We start from the raw sequence: 26,642 nt of genomic DNA, 5'->3' as shown, positions 1-26,642 counted from the left end.
GTAAATATAGCCACACAGAACGGTGTTATTCATACTAAGTAAGCAGTTTGTTGGTAGTTCTTAGTTCGTTCTTAAGTCTTATGAAATTAGTTTCATTGGTCCGGTGTCTTTTCTTTCTTACGAGTTCCTCACTAAGGGTATGTTTTTTTCCCGCTATAGTCTAGGTTAATTTGTCCACGTAAGCTCAACTTAGGGTAATTTAGTAGAATCTAGTTTAAATCTTTAGTTCCCGGTCCAATTTGGACCTCCTACCCTCGAAATTTCTCTTGAGTTCTATATATCTTCTGAATTATCATTCTACGTGTCTCTTTCCACATAATCATCGTAGTTCTAAACCTGTATCATAGGCCCTCAAACCACAACCTCAGGTTTAAATTCTCATAAGGTTCATGCATTCCGAAGTTCAACCAACTCTCAAGGTATTGCTGGAGACCCCTACCACTCATGATAGGTTCACTACGGGTAAATTAACTGGCAAACGCCCTAATAATCCCCAGGCCCTCGAACCACAACCTCAGGTTTAAATTCTCATAAGGTTCATGCATTCCGAAGTTTAACCAACTCTCAAGGTATTGCTGGAGACCCCTGACGCAATATCTATCACTCAAAAGTGTGCATAGATATGAAAATATTATTACTCAACGAAAGAATACCGATTTAAGAATTAGAAAAAGAATTGGGATCAAAATGTTCAATCTTCATTGATATTCACGACCTTTAAATAGGATACAAGATACTAAATAATATCTACCAACAAAATATAAACTAACTAAATCCTCATAATAAAATAAAATATACTATTCAAATTCAACTGATTACGATATCTAAGATATATTTCCTAACTAATATATTCCGGAAGATTACGAATATCATATATTCCATAACTAATTTAAACTAAAATAAGTTGCACTAAATTGTGACAGCCTCCCTTAGTGCAAGCTTATTTCTCAATAACTCCGAGAGCTTCTACGAAAAACTTCAAACTTCACTTTGGCAAGTGCCGTAGTAAATATGTCTGCAACTTGCTCATTAGTATGTATTTCCTGCAATTCAACATCCTGCGTTAACACGTTCTCTCGAACAAAATAATCTACGAAGAATTTCTTCCAGTTAGGCTTGCGTATGAACTTCTTAGGCACGCCACCACCTGAATAAGACACTGACACATCATGTTCAATGATTTCCTTCTTAATAAGTTCCACATCGCAGCGATTCAATTCTAATGAGAAAGAGTAATAATTCATCTCAACTTGTGCAGACTCAGCATACTCCATACACCGGTGAATTACATCACTGGTAGACTGCAAAAGCTGTTGATCTGCAGAAGCTTTATATCCTTGGTCAAGGTCCAAGTCATCCTTACTATGATCATCAAGGGCATGCTTGAGATTTTGAGCAAGGGACTCATCTTCTTCAGCTACCCAACCATCATGCTCATCACAAGCACGGTCACCGTTGTCACTAGATGCATAGTCCTGACTTAAGAGGGTATCAAATCGATCATCCAAAAGTTGTCGAGTTCGTGGCTTATCAACATCATCCTCCACATGGTCAACATCTGCATCCTCAAAAATGTCATCGCCAAAAGATTTGTTATTAATAATATTCTGGCTTCCTGTCGCCTTCTCAGAATCCTTAGCCACACTAAACTTATTATCCATTGAACCATCCTCCCCTTCTTCACATAAATTTACCTGAACTACGAAATCCTCCTCCAAGTCCTCAACATCAGAACCAAATCGTGATAAATCATCATCATCAAGCAGTGCAGCTATTTCTGGGTCAGACTGGGGCGGAGCATCAGTAGCCGAATCCTGCGAATTGGTAGTTTGATCTAAATTCTCCAAGATGAGAAAATCGTCAGTCTCAGAGGGGAGGTAAAGACCGTCAAGATCGTCAAACGTTAGCTCGACAACTTCATTTTCGTCGAATCTCAGATCCAAGGCCGTGGAGTAAACAGAAGGGTCATCAGGGGCAATAGAATTGAAATCGGAGAAAAAGAGAGAGTCCAGATGCGAAATTGGGAGAGAATCAAACTCAGAAGCGTAAGTAGTGGAATTAGAATTTTGATCACCTGTAGAGACATCATCTTGATATACGGCTGAAGTCACGTTTGTTGGCTGGTCAAGAACCTCAGTGGTTAAGCAATATTCCCAAATTGGATCGGGAGAACTTTTATTTTCATGTACCGCATTTGCTTCTGATTCCTGCATCTTGACTCGACAATTTGGTTTAATATGGCCTGGCTTTCCGCAATGATCACACACCACTTTCGCCTGACAATCTCGTTTAAAGTGGCCTGGTTTTCCACACCTGTAACAAGCTTTAAATGGCTTCTTTGACGACTCGTCACTTCTGAATTTATTCTCATTGCTAGATGAAGGCCTTAAGTGAAAATTCTGTCTCCTTTGATCTTTGACATACAACACACCTTCTAACTTTGGGGAAAACTCGTTGCTGCTAGTCATTTGCTTAATCAAGGCTTCCTGATTGGAAAGAAGATTCTCCAATTCAATTACCATAGGTTGATTTGCCCACCCTTGTATTGAGGAAACAAAGGGCATAAACTCTTTTCGTAATCCACGAATAAGATAACGTCGTAATCGAGCCTCACTCACTGGCTCCTCAGCATCTAATTCTGAAATTTCAGAACACAGATTTTTCACTTTCAAAAAATATTCTTCAACAGAAAAATTACCTTGAGTTACCATAGCTAGTTCATTCTCTAGAAATTGCAGTCGAACGGTATTTTTCTTAGTGAACAACTTTTGAAGTGTATCCCATACTTGCTTTGGTGACTTTAAATCACGAACATGATCAATATACTCCTTGCTAATCAAAGTCCGCAAGGTAAACAAGGCTTTTCCGCATTTGATCTTCCATTGTTGGCGTAATTTTGCATTCTGTGGAGTATCGGCTGGAATTTCTGTGTCATCACCTTCAATTAAATCCCACAGATCTTGCCCTTGTAGATAAGCTTCCATGCATAACTTCCAATAACTATAGTTATTGCCAACCAGCTTCTCCATAGCTACACCCATAGAAGCACTCCCACTATTCATCTCGTTGAGTAATAATATCAAACCGTACCAACTTGGCTCTGATACCAACTGACGCAATATCTACCACTCAAAAGTGTGCATAGATATGAAAATATTATTACTCAACGAAAGAATACCGATTTAAGAATTAGAAAAAGAATTGGGATCAAAATGTTCAATCTTCATTGATATTCACAACCTTTAAATAGGATACAAGATACTAAATAATATCTACCAACAAAATATAAACTAACTAAATCCTCATAATAAAATAAAATATACTACTATTCAAATTCAACTGATTACGATATCTAAGATATATTTCCTTACTAATATATTCCGGAAGATTACGAATATCATATATTCCATAACTAATTTAAACTAAAATAAGTTGCACTAAATTGTGACAACCCCTACCACTCATGATAGGTTCACTACGGGTAAATTAACTGGCAAACGCCCTAATAATCCCCATAAAATACAATCATAAATTTATAAGCCAGTTTTCTGTCTATCTGACCCCTGACAATCGAGCTAGGTTTACGATTAGGGGCTAGTTGGCGAATCAGTAATCATCTCCATATAATCGCATGAACAAAATTCAATCAACTATCAAGATACTACAGCAGACCCAATTATTTGTGACAGGTTCACTAACACGAAATTAACTGGAAAATTCCTAAATAATTCGAGTACAATCATAGATCATAAATAAGTTCTAGTTATACAGAACCCCGAAAATTGGGTCAAATTTACGATTGGAGGCTAGTTTTTCATAAATTAAGTCAAACTCATTTCAACCTCAAATTTCTGTAACATGTTTTTCAAATCATATTTTCATATATACTACAAACATAACTAAATCCGAAGTTATGAGGTGTAATTTACTTGTATAAACAATACTTTATACTCGGGTTTGGGTACTTAGAAAATCCAAAAATTTTACAAGATCCTCCTAAAGATGAGAAAAAATCACGAGAATAAACAAAAACAGGGCAAGATCAGAGTTAAAACGAGAAAAATCACACAAAATTGACCAAAGTCGATTTGGTTGGATCGGACTAGTCGGTTCAGTCGAACCAGGCCAGACCGATCATCACTCACCTAGATCAATGCCTCTGCATACGAGTGCTTCTCGATTTGTCTCCCACCTTCGTCACATTCTCGAGAGTAGGGTTAGTAAGGCCGTTATTGCTTTATAAGATTGTTAGTGGTTCTCAACCGAAAGATTAAAAAATTTGTTAATGCTTCAAATAGTCTTCAATATGCTCTATTTACGACAACAAAAATAATTTAAAAGTATACTTTTAAGATTTTTCATTTGAAAGAAACTCTCCTATCAAGTTAATCGTCCTCATATAACAACAAAAACATATCATGTATCGATATATTATCGATAAGGACGCAACAAAAACATATCATACATCAATACATTATTGATAGAACATAGTATGGTAATCGATTTCAGTTTCATTGAATTTGAGACTCGTTTCAAGATAATCTTAAAAAACGAGCATACTATGATTCAACATGCTTGTCATCAATCAATTAGTTCAAATTTGATATTAAACTTTCACATAATCTCTTATAACAAACTCATCAACATACCATTGCTTAATCTGAAGTTTTGATTCAAACTGTTATTTTATTCATCTCAAACTCTGTTAATAATGAGTACTAAATTAGGTGAAAATATAAGCCCATTTGAAATTAGATAAATATGATATCATAAATTGAAAATCAATTTATATAATAATTAATAAAAAAAAAAAATTTTACTCATTTTTAACAAATATGTTACCTTAAAATGGTTCATTTAAACGATTTAGATTAAGCACCCTATCTTATACAATACTTTTGCAACTACATTGTATTTGCTTTCATTTATTAAAATTACATTATTAAAAAAAAAAAAATCTCAAAGTCGATTAGAAGAGGTGGAAAATAGGAGCAGATCGAATATATACACGCTTTGATCGTAATCTGCCGGTGACAAAATACGGAAGTTAGGTTGCGCCACGAGGCGTTGGATCCCGCCGTTGATTAATTCAGAAGTAATCGAACCCGCCCGAATCAGCTGCCTTTTCCATGGATTTGGCCACCGGCGTCGCCTTCCGCCGTCGTACGCCGGGGACCTCTGGCGGCGTGAGAGACCGAATGAGAGCGAAGTTAAGGCCTTTGAAGAATGGATGCTTCTTAATGTCGGCAGACCCGCGTTTTGAACCCAATCTCCGGGTCGGGTCCTTGTTGAGCAAACCGGATATTAGATCCCGCGCGTGGTGCTCAAGCGCGCCGGATGTCTCGGCGGTCGGAAACGTCAACGGCTTCTTAATGATGTTTCTTAGCGTTGTATCATTGGATGAAGCTGCAAACGGCGTCCGGCCGAAGATCAACTCATAGAGAAATACGCCAAAAGCCCACCAGTCAACAGCGTTGCCGTGTGACCCGCCAGCGGCAACTTCCGGCGAGACATACTCGTGAGTACCGACAAAGGAGCAGGACCGAGCAGAGACGGGTTCAGCAACGAAGAGCCAGTTCGGGGTCAGGGTTTGGACCTTCCGTGACCGGAAAAGCCGATTGTAGAAGCAGGAAAAAGGGCTGGTAGTAGCGGCGGAGGCGGTGGATGCAGTGTTGGTTTTGGGGGACGCCATCGCATCAGGGAATGCAGGATTTGGGGAGGAATCCGGCGATTCAACAGCCGGAGTGGCGTCGGAGCAGAGAGATAGATCGAAATCCGACAGCATGATGTGACCGTCCGATCGGACAAGGACATTCTCCGGCTTAAGGTCTCTGTAGATGATTCCAAGCATGTGAAGGTACTCTAAAGCAACGAGAACTTCAGCAGCATAAAACCTGAAAATTAAGCATAACATTACAGATAAATCACCAAATTACAGGATAAGAAATTCAGGTTTCTCAGTTTTTGGGTATTTTGTTCTATAATATTGTATTGCAGTACAGAGATTTTGCTTGTACATAAAGCAAGCAACACCATAATACAAAACTAATATATAGATGTATATATATATATTCACAGTTCATGTTGCAGTAATTGCTTGAACAAGAACAGAAGTAAAATAATCCTGATCAAGAAGAGAAAACCAGAGGATAATATAATCGAGCCCACACTCAATGAAAATGGAAATTGTTTTAAATATTAGCAAAAGAATGCGGCAAAGTCAGAAGATATCCGAGCAATTTCGTCTGCAGAGCAGAGTGATTTTATAAATAAAAAAAAGGAATAAAGAAATAATAATTTCCATTGAAGGAGACATCACAGAAAGCTAAAGCAGACAAGATTGTAACATCTCAGGTTTCACATCACAAGCAAACAAAAAATATACTGAAAACTGCAAAATTAATTATGTACATGTTGCATATTATCTTTTCAATTTCATACAGAGAGGATGATTGTTTTCAATCGTTCCAGAAGAGTTACAGCTTTCCAAGAATCTACATGGTATCTCAGTATTTGCAGTGATGAATTTTAGCATATACGATTTTGTTTTTATGGACATGAATTACCTTGCGGAGCTGAGAGAGAAGCGTTTACGCGGCTGTCTATGGCGGAGAGAATGCAAGTCACCGCCGGAACAGAACTCCATGACGATGCAAGAGAAATGAGACGCCTCAAACTCAGCGTAAAGAGTAGGCAAAAACGGATGATCGAGCATCTTCAATATTTTTCTCTCCATTTCCGCCCTCTGCACCTTCTTCTTCAATTCCAACGCTTCTTTATCCACCACTTTCATTGCGTACAAACACGAATCGTCATCTTCATCGTCATAGCCACCGTCGGTCAATTTCCGCAACTGGCATAGATAAACCGTACCAATGTCGCCAGCGCCGATGCGACGAAGAAGCCGAAAATCACGGAAAGTAAGCTTGGATTTCCGTCGACGAATGGCGGAGTAAGCGAAATCAGACGATCGATGAGGCTTCAAATCGAGACTCCCCGGCGAGAATCGGGAGGTAGGAAAATCAACCGCAGCATCAAACGAGAGACGACTGAAGCTACTACAACTTTCACTACTCATAGAGTTCTGACTCGAATTCGAATTAACAGCTGCTTCGTAACCTAACTCCGCGTCTGATCCTCGAGCGAGCTCTTCTAACATCTTATATTAAAAAAAATCCCCAAAAAATCACAGAACGTTGAAACAAGGCGGCAAGAATGAACGGAATCTAAAAAAACACTGTGCGCTTACAAAAATCGGCCGAAAAAATTACAGAATCAAAACAGAAACAATGAATCGAAGTTGTTCTATGGCATTCGAATCAGATACCAGAAGGAAGAAGAGAACAGGATTAGTTTGGTTTGGTTAGGATGAGGAAGAACAGTTGAGAGTATTTCTTGTCGTGAAGCGGAATCAGAGATTGCAGGCTTTAATTTCGATCGGAGCTGAAAATTAGGGTTTGTGTAGCAGAAGAAAGAGGTCTGTTCTTGTTGCAGAAGAAAGAGAATACGGAAGAAGAAGAAGAAGAAGAAGAAGAAGGGAAGTTGTCTCTGCCGCTTTCTTCTTTCTCTCTCTGATTCACACAGAACCTATTTTAGAGAGAGAAAATTAAACTAAAATGAGCGATGGAAGCGCGAGAAGTAGCTGTGTGGGTATTTATGCTTAGGTGTACGGACGCTTTGATTCCTAACCATGGTTAAAACTTCAAATCCCCCTTTTAACCATAGTTTACTTTACCAACATGTTCATATAATCTATCAAGTCCCGTCTTGAACAAAGTAGATAATTTCTGATCAAATAGCGTGTTGAATCACCATCCGATAAAAAAGAAATTTTGAAAAGACGGGAATTAAATAGGAAGCAGGGACGGGAATGAGAAAGACTTCCTCGTCCCTGCCGAATAGACATCTCTACTCATAATCAAGAGAGTGGGGAATCACCATCCCGATCTCCACAAAAATAAACTAGAAATTTCGTACCGACCGAAATTAGATAGGAGGTGGGGACAGGAATGAGGAAGACTTTTCCGTCCCACCGTCCCTGTCCTGCCCAATAGACATCTCTAACCTTAATCGAACTTATATACTCAATTATAATCCGTGGAGTCCCGTCTTAAACGAAGTAGATAATTTCTGAGAATGTGAGAGTGAGTGGAGAATAACCACATACAAGAATTAAATAGGAGGTGGAGGCAGGAATGAGAAAGACTTCCCCGTCCCTGCCTAATAAACCTCTCTAATCATAACCGAGAGAGTGGAAAATCAGCATCCCGATCCCCACAAAAATAAATGAAAATTTTCGTACATACGGAAATTAAATAAGAATGAGAAAGATTTCTCCATCTCTGCCCAATCCCGAAAAAGAATAAATAAAGTATATTAAATTTAAATTTTATGAGAATAAAATTGTAAAATTTTTATTTATAATTAGTAATAATAAATTAGAATATTAAATTTCTAATTTATATGTATAGATTAATGGATATTTTATTTATGTTGGAAAAAGAATATATATTAAATAGTAGAATGGCACTCAAATTTTTGTCGTGGTTTAATTGAATTAAATGAGACGTGACCTCTATTTATTATGCCATTTGTTTCTGAATTTTTTTTTACAATTTTTTTTTTCTTTTGCAATAAATAAAAAGATTAGTCAAAAGACTCGATAATTGTTGATGAAGTCCCCGATCAGTTAATGTTTATAATTAAGGAATACTATCTCTATTGTTGGATGAAAGTCAATCCGAGAGTTTTATCTCATGAACCCGAAACAGAACTGAGTCAATTTGAGTTCAGAAAAATGAATCCGACCCAACCCTTATAGTTTGAGTTGGGTTGGTCCGGATTGTCAAGATGAACGCCCCTGAAAAAAATTGAAAACAAATGCTAAAATTACAAAAATACCCTCCAATTTAAAGATTTCTCAACTTCTCAATAAAATAAAAATGAACCCGACCCAATCCTTATAGTTCGGGTTGGGTTGGTCCGGGTTGTCGGGATGAATGTACACCCTTGAAAAAAATTGAAAACAAATGCTAAAATTACAAAAATACCCTCCAATTTAAAAGTTTTCTCAACTTCTCAATAAAAATGAACCCAACCCCACTCTTATAGTTCGGGTTGGGTTGGTCCGGGTTGTCGGAATGAATGTACACCCCTGAAAAAATTGAAAACAAATGCTAAAATTACAAAAATACCCTCCAATTTAAAGATTTCTCAACTTCTCAATAAAATAATTTGGTTCATTATTTACGATCATCTATTCAACCGGTTCGAGTTCTTAAATCAAATTTAATTAAACGATTGATTAAGATGGATTAGGACTAAAAACATACTTAATTAAGAAAGCCTCCTAGGGTTTGAAAACATTATTATACGGATGTGACTAAATTAAAATTAAAATTAAAATTATGATTAAAAATAAGTAGGGACATAAGAAACATGCATAAGCTTGTTGTAGGGGCAAAAGTGGAATTAATAAGTTTGGATCTCAACACCCTAATTAAGTGTATTCCAATAAGTAACATGGACAAGATTGGTAGGTGCAAGTGTTTTCATTTTTTTTCATTTTTTTTCTTTTTAAATTTGATGGTTAAATTTTGTAGGTTTAATAATGGATTAATTAGATATATTATTTTCGTTTTTCTTATATGTCATCGTGTCATTAGGTCGGGTCGGTTTCTATGTAAAATTGAAAAAATAATTTATTTGGGTTTAGCTCGACACTCGAGTAAATAAGAGGTGTTGTAGAATAGATCATATCTGTACATAGTAAGATGATCTACTGTTTTACTTGTTTCTTACCATGAATCGAGGAGAATCTATGATTTCTTGGTTTGTTACAATGTAATCCTCATTATACACATCTATAAATACATAAGGTCGTGACCTATATAGGTCACAGTGTCGTTCAACCTAACACTCGAGTAAATGAGAGGTACTTGAATGAATCGAAACGACATCCAAATGAGAGCAATTTTAATAACATAGGCTATCACGACGTACGAAAAATGCTATAAAAAGTCTACAATAGCATTTTTCGTATGCTATCATATTCATTATTTATTGTAGTGAATAGTGTCACTAATCAAGTTTGAAGGCAACTATTTGATGAATCAACTTAGATCTAAAAATTTATGTATATTACAAATAGAGATGTCTAATTACTTATTGAGCGGGTCCCATGAGATGAAGATTTTTCGTTTGAACGAGAAATATATGAGAGAATGAGGAGAGATTTCTATCTGTTAGATAAATGGGTCGGGGACAAGAATTATATTCCCCGTCCCTTTCTCCACCCAATTCCTTGACTCACTCCCGTCCCTGCCCAATACCTCGATTTGCTTCGTCCCCGCTCCACTTCAAACAAAGACTTTTTCAGTTCTATTTTCAAGTTTCATATGCTTTGTCTTCCAACCTCGGGTGGGTTTAATGTCTTGCTTTCATTTGTTTGATTTGTGTAATAGCAAATGTTTTTTATATTTACCAAAGTGTATACGTTAAATAATTTCTTTAAAATGACTATTTTTTAAAAAAAAAAATATAATAAATTGGGAGAAATTTCCGTCCTCACCAATTCCCTGTGAGGAATCTCTGCCTAGATCACCGCAAAAAATAAATGGAAAATTTCGCTCGGAGGGAGAATGACATAAGTGGAGGGGATGGAGACCGAAAAGGCTCCTCGTCCCCGCCACGCCCCGTTGACATCTCTAATTACAAAGAGAAAGAAGAAGGAAGTCACTTCAAAACATTTGGGTGCTCGATGAGCTTTGCTGGCTTCTCCTGACCTCGTCCTTTTGTGTTATCCTGAATTTATTACGTATTTGGCTTTTTCCTATTAATTTCACCTATGAATTTTCTTTTTAACTTGATTTTGTCCTTTTTGTCTAACTTTACCAATTATACAACGAAAGAGCTAAAGATGTTCGTAGGTTGAGTTTAATTGTGTTAGAAAATTTTGTAGGCTCAACTCAATTGTTTCGAGTGGTAAATTCTTTCAACCCAAACATTCATAACTCAACCATGTTCAATATGCTTTACCACGTAAATTTTCGGGCTTCCCCTCAAGGGTACCCTTATAAAGGGTGTTTCGTTCTCCTCCCCAACCAGGATCCCGCCAAATCCACCCATTTTTTGGGCCAGCGTCCTTACTAGCATATCGTCCTGTGTCTACCACTCTTTGGGGAAGAGCCTCCTCACTGGCACATAGTCCAGTGTCTAGCCCACCGCTAGCAGATATTGTCCTGTTTGGACTTTTCCAGCTTCCCCTCAAGGCTTTAAAACACATATGCTAGGGGAAGGTTTCACCCTTATAGAAGGGTGTTTCGTTCTCCTCTCCAGCTGATGTGGGACTCTCACAATCGAAAGGAGAAATAAAAAAAAACAATAAAAAAGAACAAAATTAGTTGGATTCCCTTTTTTTTTTTCAAGTAATTAAATTGTACATTTTGATAAAGATATTTTTGTAGAAATTATAATTTAATTAGCATCTGATTCCACAAAATAGACAGATTTTGTTCCCCCAATAACTAAAAGTCCCATTAATTCCATTTAAAAAATTATGAAATTGACAAAAAATATATATATACTATTATAAAAAAAAACTATATAATATTCAATATGGATTTTGTGGGTTTTTTTGTAAATTTTAAAATGTGACGCAATAAATATGATATCATGTTTTTATTTAATATTTAATTTTTTAAAGAGAAAAAAAAGGGAAAAAGTAATATGTTGAGAAAAACCCTAATTTGTGGACCAAAATATCTTGGAAGAGAGATAGAATAATACCTTTCCTCTTTCTTCCTACATAACCAATGGTTTCTCACAATGCTTAATTTTAAACCATACATTTATTTCGACAAAAAGATTTTGATAAAATCTATTCGAGTGGATGAAATTTAATAGGTTTTTATCGTGAGAATCCTATATTGGTCGGAGAGGAGAACGAAACACCCTTTACAATGATGTGGAAATCTTTCTCTAGTAGACGTGTTTTAAAGTCATGAGGGGAAGCTCGAAAGGGAAAGCCCAAAGAGAACAATATCTGCTAGCAGTGGATCTCGATCGTTACAAATGGTATCAGAGCTAAACACTAGACTATGTGCCAACAAGGAAGGAGGTTGTTCCCCGAACGGGATAGACACAAGGAGGTGTGCTAGTAAGGACACTAGGCCCCGAAGTGGGGGTGGATTTGGTGGGGATCCCACATTGATTGGAGAAAGGAACGAGTGCTGACGAGGAAGGAGGTTGTTCCCCCAAAGTGGGTAGACACGAGGCGGTGTGCCAGTAAGGACACTGGGTCCCGAAGGGGGGTGGATTTGGTGGGGATCCCACATCGATTGGAGAAAGTTACAAGTGCCAACAAGGAAGGAGGTTGTTCCCCAAAGGGGGTAGACACGAGACAGTATGCAAGTAAGAACATTGGGCCCCGAAGGGGGGTGGATTTGGTGGGGATCCCACATCGATTGGAGAAAGGAACAAGTGCCAACGAGGAAGGAGGTTGTTTCCCGAAGGGGGTAGACACGAGGCGGTGTGCCAGTAAGGACACTGGGCCTCGAAGGGGGGGGGGTGGATTTGGTAGGGATTCCACACCAATTGGAGAAAGGAACAAGTACCAACGAGGAAGGAGGTTATTCCCCGAAGGAGGTATACACGAGGAGGTGTGCCAGTAAAAACACTGGGCCCCGAAGGGGAGGTGGATTTGGTAGGGATCCCACATCGACTAGAGAAAGGAAAGAGTGCCAGCAAGGACGTTGGGCCCCGAAGGGAGGTGGATTGTGAGAATAGTTAAATTTGTGCTTCTGTGACACTCGAGTAAATGAGGAGTATATGAATGAACCAAAACCACATTCAAGAAAGTTATTAGCTATACCAACAAGGTGCATTTTTTTTTCAGTGGCTCAATCATAAAAACTTCATAGTTAAACATGTTTTGTTTGTACTGACAATCTTTACTCTTAAAAAGCAAGAAGTAGGTAACATGACCATATCATATGGGAATTTATGGTTCATCAGGAGACAGCCACGTGACGAAACACAACCGTACTTACATGACATGTCACGAAACTTTCACTATTTACCTACATGCCCTTGGCTAACTTAACTCCCTACTATGGTTAACTCATCAAACCTAACCTTATTTGATGGTCTTGTTTGGTTTATATTCATCAAGCAAATGCCCATTCTATACCTTCCATTCAATTGTATGATAAAGAAATATTGTCCAAGACCAACTTTAGGTAATGCCATAAATGTGTTTGATACAAGCGTCGTACTTGATTTTGTAAAGTTACGGTAAATAGCAAGAACATAAAGTTATAGTCGTGTACTTTGTTTCTAGCAAGGAAGAATAGACGTTTCCTGCATTATGTCTCCTTATCGTCTAAGCCTAATGTAGTATTGTAAGTTAGAGAATTAGGCTATACGTGTCTAATTAGGTCAAGTCTTTTTCGTGGCCCACGTTATTGATTGAAAGTTTCTTTAAGTAGATGTATGATAATGTCGTATGTGGTTAAAAAAAGTCTCTATTGAGTTGAGACGGATGCATGAGAGTTACAAGGCTTTACGTGCATGTTGCTATGTCTGTTTGAAGTTAAAGCACATCTCACCGAGCTAATGTTCAAGAACAGTGGTTGTTAGCTTAGTTGTCATGATATGATCGTTAACGTTCTTAGTGGTGGTGGGTTCGTGTTGTGAAGTTGGATAATCTAAACAATTCAATAATATTGTCTTTCAATTATTGTAACAACCCTAGCCAACCGTTAGCGGATATTGTCTTCTTTGGGTTTTTCCTTTCGAGCTTCCCCTCAAGATTTTTAAAATGCATATGCTAGGGAGAGGCAAACCTTATAAAGAATGTTTCGTTCTCCTCCCTAACCGATGCGGGATCTCACAATCCACCCCCTTTGGGGCCCAGCATTCTTGTTGGCACACCATCTCGTGTCTACCCCTTTTGGGGCTTAACCTCCTTGATAGCACATCGCCCAATGTTTGGCTTTGATACCATTTGTAACGGTCCAAGCCCACTACTAGCAGATATTGCCTTTTTTTGCTTTCTCTTTCGAGCTTCTCCTCGAGGTTTTTAAAACGCGTCTGCTAGAGAGAAGTTTCCACACCATTATAAAGAATGTTTTGTTCTCCTCCCCAACTGATGTGGGATCTCACTATCCACCCCTTTGGGGTCCAGCATTTTTGTTGGCACACTACCTCGTGTCTACCCCCCTTCGGGGCTCAACCTCCTCGCTGGCACATCGCCCAATGTTTAGCTCTGATACCATTTGTAACAGTTCAAGCCCACCACTAGCAGATATTGGTCTCTTTTGCTTTCTCTTTCGAGCTTCCCCTCGAGGTTTTTAAAACGCGTCTGCTAGAGAGAGGTTTCCACACCCTTATAAAGAATGTTTCGTCCTCCTCCCCAACTGATGTAGATCTCACCATTATATTAATCAAAAAGTGAAATTCTAGATCTAGCTTGATATAATTTGACCATTCAAAAGCCAATAATGCAAAGGTCAATATTTTAATTCTTTTGATCAATTTTTTCAATGGATAGCGTTAGTTTCAAAAACTAGAAAGCAAACAAAATATGATAGGGTGAGGTATTGACAAGAATTGTCAAAGAACATATCATCTAAGTAGGACCAAAAGCTTTATGAACCCTCAAACTTAGGGTAATTAAGCACAAACCACAAGAAATTTTGTTACTATTGTTGCCATTTTTTTTTTTTGGTATGTGTACAATGATACAAAATGACAACAATTATTGGTCATCCAAATCCCATAAAACATCATTAATATATTCAAAATCTAAATTAACTCCTCACTTCTTAGAGGGTAGACTATACCGACTATGATGTCCCACATTGGTTGGGGAGGAGAACAAAACACCCTTAAGAGTGTGGAAACCTTTCCTTGAGGGGAAGCCCGAAAGGGAAACCCCAAAAAAGACAATATCTGCTAGCGGTGGATCTGGACCGTTACAAATGGTATTAGAGCCAAACACCGGACGATGTGCAAGCCTTCTCGTTGTTCGCAGAAGGAGGGTAGTCACGAGGTGGTGTGCTAGTAAGGACGCTAGGCCCCGAAGGGGGATAGATTGTGATGTCCCACATTGATTGGGAAGGAAAACAAAACACCCTTTATAAGGGTGTCTTCTCGCTGTTCGTCGAAGGGGAGTAGACACGAGGCGGTGTGCCAGTAAGGACGCTGGGCCCCGAAGGGGGGTGGATTGTGATGTCCCACATTGGTTGGGGAGGAGAACAAAACACCCTTTATAAGGGTGTCTATGTGCCAGCCTTCTCGTTGTTCGCCGAAGGATGGTAGACACGAGGCGGTGTGCCAGTAAGGACGGACGCTAGGTCTCGAAAGGGGATGGATTGTGATGTCCCACATTGGTTGGGGAGGAGAACAAAATACCCTTTATAAGGGTGTCTTCTGGCTGTTCGCCGAAGGTGGTAGACACGAGGCGGTGTGCCAGTAAGGACGCTGGGCCCCGAAGGGGGGTGGATTATGATGTCCCACATTGGTTGGGTAAGAGAACAAAACACCCTTTATAAGGGTGTCTTCTCGCTGTTCGTCGAAGGGGGGTAGATACAAGACAAGGACGTTGGGTCCCAACGGGGATTAACACAAGTCATTTTTCGGGTGTCACATGTCCACCAGTTTCTACCTTGGTCCGTCCTTGAACCACATCTTACTGAGAGAGTTACCACTCTATATCATTTATAACAATCTATACCCATGATTCAAAATCTTGATTCTACACCCAATAGTCCCAACATTCCCCTCGTTCCCTATGACATAATCATCTTATTTACTCCTAGCTTCTTAGAGTGAAAATTATCCCTACAAACCAACGCGAGTCCTTTCAACATATCTGGTTAAAAAACAACAATTAATTAAAATAATTTCTAAACTCATTATATCATCAATTAATAATATATACCAATGAGAAGAAGGCATGTTTTATTTATTTAATAAAATAAAAATATTTTAGAAAATAGCCTAAAAATGCCTTCTCTAGAAACCTTGGAAATGCCAATGTCTACGTACTATATAATCAAGGGAACAACATAATTAATTAATTAATTAATTAATTAAAGGTTTTGTAGAGCTTTTGTCAAATTAGAAAAATCCCAAAAAATAAAAAATAAAATAAAAAATAAAAACAGAGAGCCAATATTCCCGGTGTTTTGATAGGCAGACACCTAGGCAGAATTTGTCACATTTATACATTTAAAACCTTATATTATATTTACTATTATATAGTTTTGTAGTTGAAAATCATGTCATCTAACTTTGAATATTAAATCCCTACCCAACTCTTATTATTATATATATATATTTTTTGGTACACTAAGACATCATAATAAAACCTTTATTTTTATTTTCAATCAATTTTTAAATTAATTTCTTTTATTTAAAAATAATAAACCATAAGTTTTGTTGTAAATATTATATATTATTAGGTTATTTTAATAATTAAATTTTAAAAATACAACAATTTTTCTATTTATTGTAATTACATTTATTTATTTATTTATTTATTGGAAGGGAAGGAATCTGAGTTGTTTTTCTTGGTACCATGAAAAATATAGCATATGCCTTGTGTCCCCAAAGCTCTTCACATTGCTTGTCTTTGTGTCCGCTCCAAGTTATGCTTTAAATACCTTTTTATAATATATAATATAATATAATTAATTAATCGTAAGGTTTCGACCGGGAATTTCAGTTCTTGATGTTGAACTGAATTTAAAATTTGATACTTGATAGTTCCGATATTTTCATGTTATTTAGTTGTGTTTAACTACTTTTACATTCGTCCTTGCTCTAGCGTCCTTGGGGCCTTCTATTTGATTGTATCGAAAGACCTAATGAATTGGGATTTCCCTATTGGGTTAGGTCATTTCGGGGCAAGCGGATCATTTCTGATGAAGAGAATGATTCGAAGTTCTTGCAAAGTGGAACTGTGTAGTACCAGACACGAGATAGATCTTCCAACGAACAAGACTTTTTTCGAATAAGCCAATTCATTTGGGATCCTGCAGATCCACTATTTTTTCTATTCAAATATCAGCCTTTTGTCTCTGTGTTTTCGCATCGAGAATTCTTTGTCAAAGGGTTGTTTTGTTCTGACTCACACGCTCCTATGACTTGACCATGTTACCTATTTGTCTTGAAATAGCTTCCATGCACGTCGTTTTATCATGTTTTGTCCTCACTCACATGTTTCTTTGAAAGATTCTCTGGAGCTCAGTCAACATAAGATTACTCTATACTTAACTTTCGAACTCCTATGATTGAGTGTGAGATCTCACATCAGTTGGAGAGGGGAGCGAAACATTTCTTTAAGGGGTGTGGAAATCTCTCCCTAATACACGCATTTTAAAACCATGAGGCTAATGACAATACGTAAGGGATCAAAGCGGACGATATCTTCTAGCGGTGGTTTTGGGCTGTTACAAATGGTATCAAAGTCAGACACTGAGTGGTGTGCCAACGTGGACGTTGAGCCCCTAATGGGGTGGATTGTAAGATCTCACGGTTGGAGAGGGGAACAATGCATTTCCTTATAAGGGTGTGGAAACCTCTCCCTAGTACACGCGTTTCAAAACTGTGAGACTGACGACAACACGTAACCGGGCAAAGTGGATAATATCTACTAGCAATGAGTTTGAGCTGTTATGAATGATATTAGAGCTAGATACTAGGCAGTGTGCCACCAAGAACGCGGGCGACCAAGAGGGTAGATTGTAAGATCCCACATCGGTTAGATAGGAGAATGAAGATAAGGGTGTGGAAACATCTCCCTAATACACCGTTTTAAAACCGTGAGGCTCGTGAGGCTGACAATGATACATAACGAACCAAATCAAACAATATAGCGATGGGCTTAGACTATTACACTGAGTTATCAAAAAAGAACCTATACCTTATTAAAATCGATAGTAACTATCAATTCTTTTAAATATTTTATAACTATCGTATACTTAAGATCATTCTCATTCGAATATAGTTTTAGTTCCTCCGTGTATTCCTCTTTTACTCAAACGTCGTATGCTTCCCGAGATATTTAATTATTCTAGATAATTGATTAGAGTTGACTAACTATAAGTATACTTAAAGATTACACACCCACATGGATTAACTTTCATTGGAACTTGAAGAAGAAAATGAACCACAAATTCAAAACCCATAAAAAATTTAGGCATCAAAACCAAAGTTCATATAATGTTTGACAAATACAAAGGGATTTTCACATTTATATTCAAAGTTGGATCTTATATGTTGGATTCATACCTGTTTTTCATCTTTTCGAATAATAAATATTTATAAAAAGTTTAAAAAATACTCTTATGGTTCGTAACACGTTTAAAAAATATTCATAAACTTTCGAAATAAAAATTAGTACCTTTAAATGTTTAGAAAAAAAAATTTAAAAAGCTCGTAGATAATTTATAAGATGGAAATAAACAATTTTTATTCATATATTAACAGTAAGATTTTTTTTTATAATTATTAATACCACTTTTAAAATTTCATGCATATTTTCTAAAGACGTAAGAATATTTTATAATTTTTTAAAATTTTGAGAGGTATTAATAAAAAAAATTTAAATTGAATAATATTTTTTAATCTAAAACTATAAGAATATATATATCGATATAGAATATATATCCCAATCTATAACAGTTATACCCATTTCTCCTAAAATCAACTCAACCCGACTCTTAGCCGGCTGAGCAGTGAAGTAGCCCAGAGGTATGGGGTACGAACAAGATAGCTTACTTTAAGTTGAGCCCTTATCACGATCTAGCTCCTTGTCTATATCATGGTCTGTTTTCATATAACCTGACTACTCTACTGTATGGCTTGTTAAATAAAACGTTGTGGGATCAATCATTCATAACCATCATATACGCTCTTTCACTTTCAAGACAAGGAAAGGGATAGAATGACAGTCTATCAGTCTTACCAGTATGCATTACAAAAGGGAGTGTAGTTGCCGGTTAAACAAATAAGATTCTTCTTAATTATAGAAGGAATAAGGATCCCATATCGATTGAATGAAGATGGGTGGATATATATATATATATCCCTACCCAAGGTTATATGTTGTAGCCGTTGTTGTTATTCTCTTACTTGCTTATATAACGTCTCTTTCGAAAATCTCTCTCTACCCTCGATTTCTAAAACCTTCTCTTAAATCGAGGCCAGAGGCTCGAGCATACGTCGCTTGACCGTAGGCGACGTAAGAACGAATTGACTTAGCTCACTTGTCGTTAGAAAATGAGTGTCGCACAATCGCAAGTCCACTGTCATCAAGAGTATGATTGTGACAAGTGATCTAATATATATATATAATTATAAAATACATCAACAAATCATTAAAAAAAAAAAAAAAAATTGAGCCCAATTTATTAACTTAGACCCATTGACCTTTTGGTGAGAGACAAGTAGCCCTATCCCTCAAATGATTCCCATTATTTTATTTTCTTTTATTTTTTTTATATTTAAAAATATAATTTGATTTCACGATAATTAAAGCATAATTCAAAATAAAAATATTGTCACTTTAAAAAATATTGTATAAATAAATATTCAAATTGCATTAATAATATTTATTTAATTCCTTTTAGGTATATTTATTTATTAGTTGGTGAAATGTATCATTTATTTAATTCCTTAAAGAAAATTTATTAAAAATTAAAAAATTTACCCGAATAATCTACTAGACTGTTTTTGTACATATATTAACGATGATTTTTTTTTTTTTTTGAATTTTTTTACGAAAGGTAAAGAGTTTTAATGCTACTTTAAAATTTTAGGAGATATTTTAACGTAAAGTTATTTTTTAATTTTTTTTTAAAAAATTAAAGATATTAATGAAACTTTTTTTTAGGGTTATCTTCTTTTGATCCAAGGTCCAACGTTGAAATAATTTCAGAGGTTTTCTTTATGTCAACAAACAATTCGAAATGCCTCGACTTTTTTAGAGCAGGCTCGAGTCAAATAGTAATGATCCGAAGCACCTCTCTTTACACTGTTTCGAAAATCCAAGGACTCAATCGTATGTATATGTAAAATACACGATTTTGAGGGTATTTTTGAAATAAATTAACGGTTTCAACTCAAACTAATTATAAAGATATTTTTGAGATTTTTTTTTTGAAGAACGACCTTTTTTTGAGACAAAAGTATAAAAGTTTAAGGATAATTGTATAATGATGTTTTTTCTGTGTTTTTTCTGTCATTGTTGGATATTTGATGGGCCTGAGTATCAAAGGCCCAAACATTTCAAATTTAGGCCCAAAGTTTAATCCATTAAAATGGAACCGTACTGGGCTGCAATGTACTTGTCGGCCTTTTAAAACCAGGTTCGAATCTTAGCCTCTTCATTTTTCTCTCTAAAATGTTTATTAAATATAAAAGAATTAAAAAAAAAAGTATTATTTTTTTAGACGTAATTACATATATTGATCGAACCAACTTCGAATCTATATGAGAATATTACACCTCAAGAAGACTAAAATAATCGATCTAGAGTTCGATGACAGTTAATAGGGACGATCAATGGACTACCTTGGAACCTTGAAGTTTTCTCGAGGAAAGTGATAAGTTCATGAACTCAATAGAGAATTTTACCGTTCAAGAAAAATCAGAATAATTCATCTGAAGTGTAATATCAATGGTAAAAATAATCCAAAAATTACCTTGGGGTCCTAATATTTTATCCAAAAAAGTGATAAGTTTACGAATCTATAGGGTTACATCAAGACTAGAATAATCCCTGTAATAGCGAGTGGGAATTCTAGGGATAATCTAGGGACATCCTTATGATTTAAGGACAAACACAATAAACCGAGCCCTAGTCGGTGTGATCATGGTCCATCCTAAGTCAACAAAAATTTTAAGAGGTATATGAATACTCTTCTTTTAACTTGAAGAAGGTAAGCTCTTCCTAGACCTTGTCACGCTAGATTCTTACTGGCTCACTCCAAGTAAATATTGTCTCTTTCAGCTCTCCATTTCAAGTTTCTCCTTTTAAGTTCTTTGAACGTGTCTGTTGTAGAAATGTTTTCATACCCTTGTAAAGAATGCTTCGTTTCCCTTTCCGATCGATGTGGGATCTCACAATCCACCCCCTTCGTGGCCCAACGTTCTTACTAGCACTTGTTCCTCTCTCCAATCAACGTGGGATTTCACAATTCACCCTTCTTCAAGGCCAGTGTCCTCGTTGGCACACCACCTATTGTCCACCCACTTTGTGGCTCAACGTCTTCACTAGCACACCGTCCAATATCCAATCCCCTTCAATGCTCAGTGTCCTCGCTGGCACACCGTCCCATATCCATCCTAATTTGAACTCATCTGAAAAGAAGTCAACAAGAATTTTAAGAGGTCGTATGAATACACACTAGATTCTTACTAGCTGAGCGATAGTAGATATTGTCCTTTTTGAGCTTTCCATTTCAAGTTTCTTCTTTAGGTTTTTAAACGTGTATGTTAGAGAGATGTTTTCACACTCTTATAAAGAATGCTTCGTTTCCCTCTCCAACCGATGTGAGATCTCACAATCCACCCCCTTCGGGGCCCAACGTCCTCGTTGGCACACCGTCGATGTCCACTCCCTTCGGAGCTCAGCGTCTTCACTAGCACACTGTCCATTATCCCACCCCCCTTCAAGGCTCAGTGTCCTCGCTGCCACACCGCCCAATCTCTCCTCTCCAACCGATGTGGGATCTCACCGTTACTATCTAAGTTGAGATATAAAGATTTAACCTTTACATTCAAAGATAATTACACGCCATAAATTTTTCAATTTACATCTAACCATTATCAAGAGACGGTCACGCTACAACGATTTCATCAAATAATTCCTGGTATGCAACAAAAATCAATTGCATATTTGAATTCATATTCATATTAAATGTGTTATTAGAGCATTAAATCCAAAAGCATAGCCAAAGTTTGGTTGTGGTTCAATAATAATAAGGCAGCTTCTGAAAAAAGGTGAAGTGAAAGGTTGATAGAATCCAGCGTTGTGGTTGTGTCAAAAAGTGGGTGCTTGGCTTCTGCACCAAAACGTACATTCTGCATAAACGTTAAATCCCATTCTCTATTATTCAAAAGAAATTCAAAAGCAAAAGAACATAATTTTCTTTGAAGAAACTAATGATTCTTCTTCGCCCATAAACAAAAACTAAACTCTTTCATTCCATTTATATTCCCTTCGATTACTTCCTTCTTCTTCACCTCTTTCATTCAATACAATCAAAATGAGTACACAAATTTGGGGTTTGGTGGCCCTTTTTCTGCTGCAATCTTTCCTTATGGGTATGTGTTTTTTCTTTCTGAAAACGACATTTTTGTGTCGTTTTTGCTTCATGTGTTCTTGTTTTCTATCTGGGTGTGTTTTTTTTCTTTTTTTACTCGCTAGAAACTCCATTTTTGTGTCGTTTTTGCTTCAAATGCTCTTGATTTCTATCTGGGTATGTGTTTTTTTCACTAGAAACTTCATTTTTGTGTCGTTTTTGCTTCAAATGCTCTTATTTTCCATCTGGGTATGTTTGTTTTCTCTTAAAAACTCCATTTTTGCTTCAAATGCTCTTATTTTCTATCTGGGTATGTTTTTTTTTTTTTTTTTTTGTCATAAGATCTCCATTTTATGTCATTTTTGCTTCAAATGCTCTTGTTTTCTATCTGGGTATGTTTTTTTTCTCATAAAAACTCCATTTTTATGCCATTTTTGCTTCAAATGCTCTCGTTTTCTATCTGGGTATGTTTTTTTTCTCATAAAAACTCCATTTTTATGCCATTTTTGCTTCAAATGCTCTTGTTTTCTATCTGGGTATGTTTTTTCTCATAAAAACTCCATTTTTATGCCATTTTGCTTCAAATGCTCTCGTTTTCCATCTGGGTATGTTTTTATCTTCATCTCATTCTCAAATCAAGAGAAAACCCAGCACGTGTCTTCATCTAAATACCTCTATTTCCCCCTAACATTCTCGCAAATCTTTGTTCTCATTCTTTACTTCCTTCAAAACAGGGGAAGCAATGGCGACGGCGGTGGCGGTGGAGAAGGCAGAGGCGTCAATGCCAATGACAACATGGTCGCCGCCGGAAGGGAACACGACGTTCTTGGACGGAACTTCGTGGTGCGTGGCTAAGCCAGGAGTGTCCCAGATCGATCTACAAAACGCGTTGGACTGGGCGTGCGGATTGGGGAAGGCCGACTGCAGAGCCATCCAAAAGGGAGGGCGTTGCTATCAACCGGACACTCTGTTTTCTCATGCCTCTTATGCGTTTAATAGCTATTATCAACAGAATGGAAACTCTGATATTGCTTGCAACTTTGGTGGCTCTGCTACTTTAACCAAAAGAGATCCAAGTAATATCCTAATCTCTTTTCTCGATCCGTTTTAATTTAGTTTTGGTCGTGTTTTTTCGAGATAAAATTCTCTTTTATTTTGAGTCGAAATGTTTTAACTACTTAACTAGTCGGTATATACATGTGAATGTGAATGTTCTAACCTTTAATCATCATTTTTCGATTACTTTTCTTTATTGCATGCATCCAAAGAAAATGAATATATATATATATATATATGTGAAATCTCACGTCCCTTAGAAAAAGAACGAAACATTATTTGTAAGAGTGTGGAAACTTCTCAGGAGTCGAAAGCAAAAGTCTAAAGAGAATAATATCTATTGGATGAAAGTCACACGTAAGCTGATTTAGATAATGATAATGGGTTTATAATCAAGGAATACTCTCCCTATGGAAATGAGGCATTTTAGGGAAGTCGAAAGCAAAGCTATAAGAGCTAAATGCTTGAAGTAGATAACATCGTACCATTGTCGAGAGTCGTGTTCATTTAACAATATCTACTCGTGGTGAACTTAGATGGGTACCATTGATTTATTTTATAGTCTAAAAGATCTAATAATATTCTTCATTACAACGCCTTTTGTGTTTACAGGTTATGGGAAATGTGACTATTCAGCATCGAGGTATTTTTACTTCACATGAAATTTAAGAATACTAATAATACTAAAAAAATCTTAATTTTTTCCGTTTAATTTCTAAATTTTTAAATTTATATCTATTTGATTTATAAATTCTCTAAATTTTAAAAATATATACTAAATTTCACTATTTAATAAGTTCTTCGCGATTTATTAATTATAAATTTTAAATATATAGAAAATTTATGGCCCATTATTACAAATTTTAAAGCACAAAGACTAAACTTGAGAAATTTTGAAAGTGTAGGGATCAAATAGTAAAAGTTTAAAGTATGAGGACTAACTTGCAATTTAATATAAAATAATAATTTTTTTTTTATTTTTATGGCGGTCAGGTCAACGAGCTCAGCACGTTCAAAGTGGAAGAAGAATGGAAGGCATGCGTGGCTGAAATTGGTTGGTGGGATTTTGATGGTTATGAATTTAAATTTATTTTAATAATAAATAGGGAGGGACTTAAATGCAAAGGGAAAGGAGGGAGGGACTTAAATGCAAAGGGAAAGGAGGGAGGGGTTTATTAGCAATATTTTGTAATGTAAATTTTTAATTTAGGTTACTTTTATTCTTCTCTTTGTCGATGGTTTAAGAATCTAGGCAGCCCTCCCCCTTTCAACATTATTCTTATTTACTTTTTATTATTATTATTATTATTATTATTTTTAATAATTTTTGCCAATTCTTCTCTTCGTTGATTGGCTACTTCTTTATTTTCAAATGATTTTTTTAGAGAATAAAAAATATTTTTAAATTAATTATAATTTTTTTTTTCATAATTTCTTACTATTTTAGTGGAATAATTGAGAGTGAAAATTAAAAAAAAAAAAAAAAAAAAAAAAAAAAAAAAAAAAAAAACATTTTAATAGATAGTGAAGCCCAAAAGTTTGGAGAGTACAAAGAGGACAGTAATGGTAGAGCTGGGTTGTTACAAATGGTATCAGAGCCAGCACCGGACAATGTGTCAACCTTCTCGCTGTTCCCTGAAGGGGGTAGACATGAGGCAATGTGCCAGTAAGGACACTGGGTCCCAAAGGGGATGGATTTGGTGGCAGTCCCACGTCGATTGGAGAAAGGAACGTGTGTCAGCAAGGACGTTGAGCCCCGAAGGGGGGTGGTGTCTACTGATTGGGTCTTGAATTAGGGAGTCGAAATTCATTTTGAGTTACGGAAAGGAGGAAGATACTTTATATATGGACTCATGAAAGTATATGAGTGCTCGAGCGTTCAATCACTATTATATTGAATGGATAATTGGCTTTTGTTTTTTATTTGAATCTTAAAAAAAGGAATTTCTTTCTTTTCGTGTAATAGGTCATCCCACGAAACAAAACAAAAAACATGAAAGAATGAAGCAGAATGAACGAGAAGCGTCGGAGTATTTTAGTTATAGGTTCTATAGGAACTGGACGATCCTATTTGGTCAAATACCTAGCGACAAACTCCTAGCGCTCACCTTTTTTGTCTGGGTGAAGGCGGCGGGGCTCGCTTAACCGGATACACGGAATTGGGATCTCGCACCACTTGCTTACTTAACTGATTAAGGTTCAACTTTTAGTTGATACGATACCTCTCTAAGACAAGACCGAATTTTTGTTGATGTGGTAATAAGAGAGTCTCTTCCCTCATATGCACAACGCGGTGTAAGGGTGGTGGGTTTTAGTGGGCATAGGTTGTAGTTCCTTTTCCAGGATCGTTACCTGGGCAAATTTTATATAAATGAAAAAAATTATATTTAATTTCTATAAGTTATTTTATTTTTATGGAATTATTCAAATAATTTTAGTTAATTAAATTTCATTCATTAATAAGGTTATTCAGAATAATATGATTTAATATTTTTAATAGTAAATAATTAGTTATAAATTATTTTAGATGAGATAATTTTATAAATATAATATAATATAATTATGATAATTTATTAATATTTTAGTATATTAGGCTATAAAAATTGCTAATAAATAATTTTATTAAATTAGGCTATAATGGTAATTTTCTAGGCCCCTCCTTTCTAGTCGGGCGAGCATTCTCCCTCTATAGCTATACTAAGGTTCAAACTTAAGCACAAAGAGTTCTACTAGAAATCAATTCATCCTCTTGCCCGACAAAGCTATAATATGTTGGGTTTTATGTCCTAAAACTCATAGTTTGTATACAAAAACATATTCTATTTTCAATAAAGTTATTATTGTGGTTTATTCAGTAAAGATTGTTATTGAATAAAGTGAACTTTACGATCATTAATCTAAATCCAATAAACTAAGAATATTCTGGCTATAGTATGATTACTTGAACTATATGTAGAGACATAAGAGTGGATCAAGTTCAAGTATATATAATCAAAATGATCTATAGTATAAGGATAAGGCTGAGTACCTTATTCTGGGGACACTATGGATGCAACCCACTTTTGTATATGATATAAACAATGTGATCACTAAATTGTACATGTGGAGACATGTGAGTGGGGGCGTCCTATGCAATGAGTATTGCATAAGATCGGACCATGAAGAAAACCACTCTCACTTTATAATGTCGTTTACTGTTGAGACGGATTTTCTTTTCATTCGATAACCTAGGTAACTCGGTTTTAATCCTGAGCTAACCATGAACTCCTGTTT

At 36.2% G+C, this 26,642-nt stretch overlaps 2 protein-coding genes across 2 annotated transcripts; one reads left to right on the top strand and one right to left on the bottom strand.

Moving 5' to 3' along the window:
• Window positions 1-4,865: 4,865 nt before the first annotated feature.
• Window positions 4,866-7,632, bottom strand: LOC111801535 (protein kinase PINOID). Its single transcript, XM_023685557.2, has 2 exons — window positions 6,567-7,632; window positions 4,866-5,894 (listed from the first exon to the last, which is right to left on the bottom strand). Exons 1-2 carry the CDS (start codon window positions 7,157-7,159, stop codon window positions 5,090-5,092), a joined length of 1,398 nt encoding a protein of 465 aa, XP_023541325.2. The 5' UTR covers window positions 7,160-7,632; the 3' UTR covers window positions 4,866-5,089.
• Window positions 7,633-22,085: 14,453 nt separating this feature from the next.
• Window positions 22,086-24,693, top strand: LOC111802403 (glucan endo-1,3-beta-glucosidase 13). Its single transcript, XM_023686751.2, has 4 exons — window positions 22,086-22,335; window positions 23,048-23,389; window positions 23,982-24,012; window positions 24,363-24,693. Exons 1-4 carry the CDS (start codon window positions 22,278-22,280, stop codon window positions 24,463-24,465), a joined length of 534 nt encoding a protein of 177 aa, XP_023542519.1. The 5' UTR covers window positions 22,086-22,277; the 3' UTR covers window positions 24,466-24,693.
• Window positions 24,694-26,642: the final 1,949 nt, after the last annotated feature.

This window comes from Cucurbita pepo, chromosome 9 (genome assembly GCF_057944985.1).
Source record: "Cucurbita pepo subsp. pepo isolate OVF chromosome 9, ASM5794498v1, whole genome shotgun sequence".
Taxonomy (NCBI): domain Eukaryota; kingdom Viridiplantae; phylum Streptophyta; class Magnoliopsida; order Cucurbitales; family Cucurbitaceae; genus Cucurbita; species Cucurbita pepo.
This window is presented reverse-complemented; position numbering and strand designations above follow the sequence as displayed.

Bases quoted from the DNA above. Each gene is read 5' to 3' on its own strand.
- LOC111801535 (XM_023685557.2), bottom strand. From the start codon at position 7,159: ATGTTAGAAGAGCTCGCTCGAGGATCAGACGCGGAGTTAGGTTACGAA. The intron at 5,895-6,566 runs GTAATTCATGTC...CTTAATTTTCAG, and splicing joins TTCTCTCTCAGCTCCGCAAG to GTTTTATGCTGCTGAAGTTC.
- LOC111802403 (XM_023686751.2), top strand. From the start codon at position 22,278: ATGAGTACACAAATTTGGGGTTTGGTGGCCCTTTTTCTGCTGCAATCT. The intron at 22,336-23,047 runs GTATGTGTTTTT...CCTTCAAAACAG, and splicing joins GCTGCAATCTTTCCTTATGG to GGGAAGCAATGGCGACGGCG. The intron at 24,013-24,362 runs GTATTTTTACTT...TATGGCGGTCAG, and splicing joins TGTGACTATTCAGCATCGAG to GTCAACGAGCTCAGCACGTT.